Below are 8,481 nucleotides of genomic sequence, written 5' to 3' on the forward strand. Positions count from 1 at the left end.
GGGGCCAGCGCCGGAAGCGGGCGCGGCGCCGCCGGAAGCGGACCGGGCGCCCGGAAGTGTGCGCGGGGTCCGCCGCCGCCACCCGCTGCCCTCCCGGCACCGCGCCGGCGGCCCCGGCATGCGGCGGGGGGCCGGGCTGCCGCGGGAGAGGCAGGCGGGGCGGGGCGGGGCGGGGCGGGTCCCGAGCGGGGCGGGCGGCTGCGGGCCAGGGGCACCGAGGCGGGGGCACCGGGAGCTCCGCCCCTTCCCGGGCCGGGGGGAGCGGGGCAGGCGGCGGCCCCGGTGGCAGGCACAGGGGTCGGGGAGCGGGGGACGCACGTAGCACCGGGGGGGGTTAACAGTATCTGTGCTCCCCAGGGTGGCTGCCGTGACCCCCCTCCGCTGCCTCGGCGGGCACGGCCCAGCCCCGGAGGGCCGCGAGAAGCCTCGCCGGGCCCCCGAGCCGAGGGGAGAGCTCGGTGAGTGGCGTGCCGGTACCAGCGGCGGTGCCCGCAGCCCCGCTGGCTGCTCTGGCCGTCCCTGGGGGGAAGGAGAGGGCCGGAGGAGGCCGGTGTCCGGGACTGGCAGCGGCAGGGGATGGGCCGCTGGAGCGGAGGGTTGAACCGGCTTCTCTGTGCACGGCTCGTGGAGCTCCGGCGGTTCCGGGTGCCGTGGAACGGGGCTGGTGGCCCAGAGCCCGCATTGCCCTGGGCCGAAAGGGCAGGGTGGGCAGAGGCCGGAGAGCGGGACACTCGGGTGGCCGCGAGCCGCAGTGCTGGGGTCTTTCACTGTCCCGGTGCTTCCAGCGCTCCTGGAAGGAGGGACCTGGGGCTTCTGGGTGAGCAGAGAGGGGTTCGCTGTCCTTCCCGTGGTCTGATCTCCAGAGGCAGCTGAATCCATCCTTTGGAGACGTCCACTGGGGTCCTGCTCCCCAGTACTGGGAGTGGAACGAGTCCAGTCACAGATCAGGTTGCCCAGAGAGGTTGTGTGGTCTCTCTCCTTGGAGGTTTTCAAGACCCAGCTGGCACAAAGCCCTTACCCACAGCGCTGACCCTGGTTTGGGCAGGAAGATGGACCGGAGATCTCCTGAGGTCCCTTTCCACCTGAACTGTTCTGTTCGTGGTGACCCCTGTGGGCAGTGGCCGCAGAGGAGAGCGAGCCCAGCTCCCCAGCACCAGGCGTGGGAGGAGAGGCAGCTGCAGGACAATCCCAGGAGTTGGAGCGCCGTGGCCATGCTGTGGCTCCTCTGTGGCCAGTACCTCTGCCAGTCCTGTCCCCAAGGTCACAGCTCTCGCAAGGGCTGCAGAGCTGAGCAGAGTTCTCCCAGGAGTGCATGTGGGTGATGGGTCCCCATGCGATGGAGCTCCTGATTTCACCTGGCACATCCCTGTGGTCCATAACCCCTCTTCCCAGCACATCTCCCCCAATTTGTGTGGCTCGGCTCCTGGGCACTCAGACGTGCTCTGACCTTGCCAGGCGAGAAGCCTGCTGGGCCCCGGGATGCTGCGGTGGCTCCTCGTGCAGCCCAGTCGCACCTCTGCTCCCAGGGGAGCTCAGCCATCACATTTCCCACCTCTTCGGTTTGTTAGCTGCAGCTTCTGTTCCCAGCATCCCAGCTGGGGACATCCAGGGCTTTGCATCCTGCGTGTTGCGGACAAGGCCCCCTGGTTACCCTGCCTGGGGACTTGTTCCACCCATCTCCAGGGATGGCCGCGTGCAGATGGCTGTGCTGGGGGCAGCAGCCCCTGCTCTGGCTCAGACGTGCCTTGTGCTCATCCTCTCCGATGCTGAGGTCCCTGCCCTGGTCCCCATCGACAGGACTCGTTCTGCCTTCTCTGTTAATAGAGCTGTTTTCATGTCCCAGTGGCTCTGGGTGCATGAGCTGCTGCTGTTGAGCCTCCTCACAGATAGTTTTTGTTTATTTGCAGGTCCCAGGAGGAGCCGAATGTGTTGGACTTTGTGGCAGTCCCAGGGGAGCCATGGCCATGCCGTGTCCTCAGCAATGATTCCCCGCTGACAGGTACTTTGGGGACACTTAGATCCCTGCCGGTGCTTCTTCGCATGTGTTGTGCAGTTTAGTCGAGGTGCCGCCGTCCCAGTGCAGGAGCTGCAGGACACTGGGTGTTTCCTCGCGGGCTGGCCCTGCCAGTTGGGCAGCTGGTGGCCGTGGTGTCAGCGCAGCCGTTGCTGCTGCTCTGGCGCTGGCTCCTGCTGTTCTGCCAGGCAGAGTCCCCAGTGACGGCAGCCGTCACCCCCAGCAGCAGTCCTGCTGCCCTCCCCTGCGTTGAGTACATTCCTTCCTCTCTCTAACAACTATTTAAACCCAGTCTCAGCCCGGTTTCCATGAGCTCTTCAGTTACCAACTCACTGGGAAGTGCTTTATCACGCTGCAGCACCGTGCTCGTTCCCAGCCGAGCAGATGTGATCGGACTCCTCGATCTTACCTGAGCCCTCGCTAATACCTGCCGCTTCTGCTGCTCTGGCTGTGCTCAGAGGGAAAACCCAGCAGAGGCTGTTGGTGGTGGAGGGATGCAGCGGTGCTGGGGAGGTGTGAAGTGTAGGATGCCCCTTTCTAGACTATAGATAAGGAAAGAGCAAGGAGAGCAGTGGAGGGGCTGGCTCTGCTGTCAGGAGCGGTTATGGCGTGGCCCTGGAGTACTGTGAGTTCTAAGTAAGGGAAAACTGGCAGATTTACCTCCTCTCTCTTGTAATCACCTGTCTTCTGGTCACTGAATTAACTGGCTTTTGGGTCCTTTAGCGTGGTCGTCTCTTCTACAAATGCAGCAGCAGCGTGGGTGGTGCAGGTTTTAGTGCAGTACGTGGGATGTGGGGAAGCACCGCTCAGAAGTGACCGCTCCCCACGGGGCTTCGTGTCCTGCTGCCTGGGTTGCAGCTCTGTGCTCCTGGGACAGTTCAGGATCCAGCCTTTGCGGAGGAAGCACCGTCTCTGGCAGCGAGACGTTCCCTGCTCTCCTGCAAGCCAACCCTGAGGAGGAGTAGATGGCAGTTTTGATTTGCCCTGAGTTTTCTTCTGGGCTGCCTCCATCGCTAGGAGCTTCCCAGTGAAGGCTGGGTTTAGGAGCTTGTGTCCGCAGCAGTGAGCGCTGGCGTCCAGCTGGGCCCAATCTGTGGCTCTTGGGAACTGGAACTCCAGCGGAAAGTCTGAGCCTCAGCCGTGTCTGTCCTTGGAGAGGAGAGCCGTGGAGGCTGAGAGCGTGGTTATTGTACTGCCCTGTGTACAAACTGGTTGTCACAGTGTTCACCACTTGCAAAGACTTCCCAGTCTCGGGGAATCTGGGAGGTCCTGTGTCTCTGGACTTGGATGCTGAACTGAGGGAGACAGGATGGGGCAGAACAGAGCTGGCTCAGGAGCACGTGGTGGCTCTTGTGTTGCCCAAGCTCGGTGTGGAAGGGGATGGCGGACGCAGGAGCAGAGAGAGGCAAATGCCCCAACCTGGGCTGTGGTCCACCAGAGGAGGAGGATCTGGAGCAGCCCCAGCCAGGGCAGGGGACCAGGGTCTCCATCTGCAAGGCTCATGCCAGAGCCAGGGCACTGCTGGTGGGGTCAGCCCCGTGCCCTGGACCCACAGCAATGTCTGGCTGGGACCGGGCTGGCTGTGACTGGCTGCGGACTTGTCCCGGAGCTGCCGGGGTGTTTTTGGTGGTGTGACTGCGCGGACGGCCCGGGGGTCTGGGTGGGCATCAGGGCCCATCAGCAGGGCAGTAGGGGGGTCTCCTGGGTGCCAGGGGGCTGTTCCCAGGTCCGGAGCCCTGAGCTCACTCTCCTGTGATTCCCCACAGGCTGAGCGGTGCCAACGGCGTCTGGAGATGGTTCGGCTGTTGCCTGTGGGGAGGATGCTGGCTCTGAGGCCCAGGTAGGAGCCTGGCCATGGGGCTGGCACCTCCCTGCTACCCTCCGTAGCCCAACAGCAGCTGACGGGCCACCATGGAGCAACCCACACGGGTGCCCGGACCCCTCCGCCTCCTGGGCTTCTTTGGGCGGAGGCCACAGGCCATCGGGGGGGAGAAGTCGCCAGAACTGGAGCCGGAGGAACCCGAGGAGACACACGTCGTGCTGCCCCTGGGCGAGGGCGGGGAGCTGGTGGAGTGTCCCCTGTGCCTGCTGCCCCAGCCCCCCGAGGCCTTCCCCACCCTGGCCTCTTGTGCCCACCGCTCGTGCCGGGCCTGCCTGGAGCAGTACCTGCGCATCGCCGTCGGCGAGAGCCGCGTGCCGGTGGCCTGTCCGCACTGCCCTGCCGCCCTCCAGCCCACCGATGTCCACCGCCTCCTGGCCGAGCCCGCCCTCCGCGACAAGTACGAGGAGTTCCTCCTGCGGCGGCTGCTGGTGGCCGACCCCGGCACCCGATGGTGTCCCGCACCTGACTGCAGGTGACCCGCTGGCCCCTTGTGTGGAGCTGGGAGCGGGGGGACGGTGTGGGTGTCCCCTCCCTGCAGCGGCGGAGGCCATGGCCTTCCCCACCAGGAGCTGGTGGGCATTAGACTGTGCCTCTGTCCTGTGAGCCTTTTCCAGGCTCAGTCCCCCTGTGACTTGGTCCCGTGTGGGGTTGTGCCTGCCCAGAGAGACGTCCCGATCCCTGTCCCCGCTGCAGACCCTGGGCAGCTGTGTGTCTCTGCCAGGGTTGGTGCTCCTGGCCATGCCGGCCAGTCCGCGATGCCCCGGGGGAACTGTGTGGGTGCTGGATGGGGCAGGCTGTGCTGCAGTCTGAGCTGGTGAGGTCTCTCCAGGCTCTCCTGAGCTTGGGCTGCAGCTGTGGCTCGGTGTGGAGCCGGGACCTGCCATTGCGTGGCCTGGCTGTGCCAGGGAGGGGAATGGCTGCGTGGGAATGCAGGGAGGGCCGTGGGCACCGCTGGCCCCCCCAGCACTGACCGCCTTCTCCCACAGCTACGCTGTCATCGCCTACGGCTGTGCCGAGTGTCCCCGCCTCACCTGCGGACGCGAGGGCTGTGGCACTGAGTTCTGCTACCACTGCCGGCAGCCCTGGCACCCCAATGGCCCCTGCGCGCCAGCGCCGCCGGCCCCCGGCCTTGCCAACCCCGCAGCACAGCTAATCCATCCGGAGGACTCGGCCCACGGTGAGACCCTGGCCCAGGGTGGGAGCAGGCAGGGCAGGGGTTTGGCACAGTCGGATGCCTTCGCACCTTCCTGCCTGTGGGGATGCTGGAGCCACAGTGGTCCCCGCTGGTTGCCTCTGCGTGGAGGCATGTGCCAGTCGAGCCGGGAGCGTAGAGCGGGACCTTGCTGTGCCTGGCTCACCCTGACACCTATGGGACAGGCTGCGATTCTGGGACAGGGTGTGGAAGCTGGACCTGCACTGTCCTGTCCTGCTCCCCCCATCCTATCTCATCTCCTTCCCCCCGCCAGCTGAGGCCGAGGACATCAAAGTCTGTCCCCGCTGCAGTGCCTTCATCATGAAGATCAACGATGGGAGCTGCAACCGCATGAACTGCGCAGTTTGTGGCTGCCTCTTCTGCTGGCTCTGCCTGCAGGAGATCTCCGATGTGCATTTCCTGAGGTCCGTGTGGGGCTGTGGGGCCGCTGGGAGCCGTGGGCTGTGCTGGGGAGCTGGGGCGGGGGGCTGTGGGGTGGGTGGAAGAGCTGCCTCTGGGCTGGGCTGCGGGCGCTGTGGTGCTGGGCCGGGGCTGGGGACGCTGCCAGGAGCTGTGGGGCTGGGATGTGGGGCAGCACAGCGAGGTTTGGGACCGGCTGGGCTGTGGGACGGGTCGGGGGGGAGCGGAGTGGTCTGTGCTGCTGGGTCTGTCAGGGCTGGGGGCTGGGGCCGGCTCTCAGCACCCCACAGGGAGGGTCCCCGGTGGCGGCCAGAGCTCAGGATTGGGATGGGGGAGTCTGGCTTTCCAGAGGCCCAGGGGCCTCACCCAGTGCGAGGGCGGCCTGTGCTGGTCCCCTGCGCAGGAACCGTTGTCCCAGCCCTGCTCTGTCCCCGCAGCCCCTCTGGCTGCACCTTCTGGGGGAAGAGGCCTTGGTCACGGACACGGAAGATCCTGTGGCAGCTGGGCATGGTGCTGGGGGCGCCCATGGTGATCTCCCTCGTCGCGGGCATCGCTGTCCCTGTCATTACCATTGGGATCCCCATCTACATGGGTAGGAAGGTACTGGAGTCCCCCATGGTCCCGCTCCCCGCTGAGCCTGGCAGATGCACGGGGCTCACCGCTCTCCCCAGCATGTCCCTCTGCCACCCTGACTCCCCACGGCCCCTCCTTGCGGGGACCCTCTCTGCTGCCCACCCCAGCTCCCTCCAGTGAGGGTCCTCCCAGCCCGGAGAGGCGGGGGTTGGGGTGGGCGAAAGGAGGAAGGGGTCTGCGGGTCCAGGGACACCTGAGCTGTGGTGGTGGCACTGTCATGGCCGCCTGTCCCTGAGGAGATGGAGGGGGTGTCCAGGCAGCTGTAGCTGCGGCTACAGCTCTGCCAGGGCTGGGAAGAGACCCCAGTGCTGGGGAATGTGCATGGAGATCCCTGCAGAGCCCTTCACCTGTCTTGTTTGTCCTCGAGGTGCTGGGCCAGAGCCGGAGGAGCAGCCTGTCGGGGTGCCAGCAGTGCTTTTCTGTCACCAGCAGCGTCCTCCTCTCTCTCTTTGTGTCCCCCATCATCACAGCTGTCACCGTGGGTGAGTGCGCGGGGCCAGGGCTGAGGGTGCTGCTCATGTGTTGGAGAGAGTGGGGGGCTGCTGCAGTGGAGTGTCTCCGGGGGGAAAGTCTGAGACCTGGGGCACCAGGGCTTTGCCCAGGGGATCAGGCCAGCCGGGTCTGCTGGTGGGGATGGGGAAATAGCTGCCCGTCTGCCCGCAGGAGTCGGCGTGCCCCTGATGCTCACCTACGTCTACGGAGTGGTGGTGCTGTCGCTGTGTCGGAGCCGCTGGGGGTGCGGGGGCAGCCGCAGCCCACCTGGGGATCTTGGCGTGGTGGAGCTGGAGAACCTGACCAAGCGTGAGTCCTGCACTGCCGTCTGTCCACCATCCCGTACCCTCCATCGGGCCGCAGGGGCTCCGGTCCTGCCTGGCGTCTCAGTGGCTGTGACATCTCCAGAGCCAGGGGCTCCCTGTGGACACGTGTCGGTTCTGCCCGGGGTGGTACCACACACACCTCTCCCTGCGAGGGGGCTGCACGCTGGTGTCCTGGGGGAGGCGGGTGCTGCCCAGAGCAGTCTGGGACCTGCCGAGAGCCCGGTGGGCCGTTCTGCTCCCCACTCTGCCAGGGAGCGGTCCTTGCAGACAGGGTGCTTAGCGCCATCTCTCCCTCTGCCAGTGAATGAGCTGTGGTCGGTGCTGCCCAGCCCCAGGGGGGGTGAGGACGGGGTCCCGGACACAACCACCTCCTTCCCCAGCAGCAGCCATAGCCCACGGCATGGGGCTGTGTGGAAGGAGCAGGACAGCCAGTCAGCCAGCACGGTGGCCCTCGCAGGGAGCATGCTGAGCGAGGGCCAGGACATGTCCTACAGGTGAGCTGGGGCTGCTGGGCTGGGGAGGGGGGGACTGGCATGTCCCCGTCCTAACAGCCTTCCCCGTGCCCACTGTACCGGGCAGGGATGTGGCAATGTCCCTTTTTGGGCTCCTGCCCTCAGGCCCTGTGTTTGTCTGCAGGGAAGGCATCAACATCGAGGTGGAGGTGTCGATCGAGGCAGCGCCGCGTCCTGGGCGGGAGCAGAGCCTGTGCAGCATGCTGTCAGGGCAGAGTCTCTCCGGGGACTCCCTGGGAGGCAGCAGTGACCGGTGCAGCACTGTGGGCATCCCTGCAGAGTGAGGGGACCGTGCAGCACTGAGCAGGGGGAACCTCGATCCACAGAGCCCCCACCTGGGCTCCCACCTGCCACGGACACAAAGTCCCTGTGCCCCGCTGTGGCAGAGCTGGTCACCCTCTGTGGGGCACCCCCAGACCCACGAACTGGGTCCTGGCCATCCCCAGGCTGGGGGGCACTGACTGTGCTGAGCTCCATCCACCCCTTCCCTGAAAGCAGCCTTGAGCATTGGCACCACTGGGAAATAAAACAGTTCCCCGAGGGTCTGTCAGTCTCTTGCGGCACAGCCCCCTCCCTGCCCGCACAGCCCCATAACAGCGGGCTCTGATCCGTGAGCGTTCCCCGCACGGGGGGACAACTAGGGGCAGTGAGCTGGAGCACAGTGGGGATATTCCCTGTGCAAACACCCCGTTAGCGTGAGAGCTGCGGCTGTGGGACCGGCACAGCGTGGCTGGCAGCTGGGGGGCGGGGGGGTGGATGGTGCTGGTGGCCTCATCCAGCTCCAGCACACTGAGCCCCTTGGGCAGGGGCCGAGCCCTGGTGCAGTGTGTGGCCCCGTGGGTCCTGCGCGCTCTCGGCTGCTTTCTGGGGGCAGTGCGTGGCTTCTGGCAGACAGACCTGAGTGTGGTGGGGGAGAGCTGCAGCGGGGGCCGGAGCAGCCCCTGCGGGTGGGAGGCCGAGCGCTGCGTGGGGCAGAGCTGGCGGCGGCACACAGGGCTCGCTGTGCTGGC

The 8,481-nt window shown here is 66.2% G+C and overlaps 1 protein-coding gene across 4 annotated transcripts; it reads left to right on the forward strand.

The window, feature by feature from the left end:
* The first annotated feature begins 16 nt into the window (after positions 1-16).
* On the forward strand, positions 17-8,011 carry LOC141741499 (E3 ubiquitin-protein ligase RNF19B-like). 4 transcript variants are annotated; one of them, XM_074582352.1, is made up of 11 exons: positions 17-150; positions 358-458; positions 1,908-1,999; positions 3,781-4,368; positions 4,883-5,073; positions 5,363-5,513; positions 5,946-6,108; positions 6,509-6,623; positions 6,805-6,942; positions 7,261-7,453; positions 7,596-8,011. In XM_074582352.1, exons 4-11 carry the CDS (start codon positions 3,926-3,928, stop codon positions 7,753-7,755), a joined length of 1,554 nt encoding a protein of 517 aa, XP_074438453.1. In that variant the 5' UTR covers positions 17-150; positions 358-458; positions 1,908-1,999; positions 3,781-3,925; the 3' UTR covers positions 7,756-8,011. The 4 variants fall into 4 exon arrangements, with proteins under 4 accessions (XP_074438453.1, XP_074438452.1, XP_074438455.1 ...); XM_074582354.1 differs by lacking the exons at positions 17-150; positions 358-458 and adding an exon at positions 1,241-1,260; XM_074582353.1 differs by lacking the exons at positions 17-150; positions 358-458 and adding an exon at positions 1,748-1,771.
* Positions 8,012-8,481: the final 470 nt, after the last annotated feature.

This window comes from Larus michahellis, chromosome 3 (assembly GCF_964199755.1).
Source record: "Larus michahellis chromosome 3, bLarMic1.1, whole genome shotgun sequence".
Classification (NCBI taxonomy): Eukaryota; Metazoa; Chordata; class Aves; order Charadriiformes; family Laridae; genus Larus; species Larus michahellis.

Bases quoted from the DNA above. Each gene is read 5' to 3' on its own strand.
- LOC141741499 (XM_074582351.1), top strand. From the start codon at position 3,926: ATGGAGCAACCCACACGGGTGCCCGGACCCCTCCGCCTCCTGGGCTTC. The intron at 4,369-4,882 runs GTGACCCGCTGG...CTTCTCCCACAG, and splicing joins TGTCCCGCACCTGACTGCAG to CTACGCTGTCATCGCCTACG. The intron at 6,109-6,508 runs GTACTGGAGTCC...TTTGTCCTCGAG, and splicing joins CCATCTACATGGGTAGGAAG to GTGCTGGGCCAGAGCCGGAG.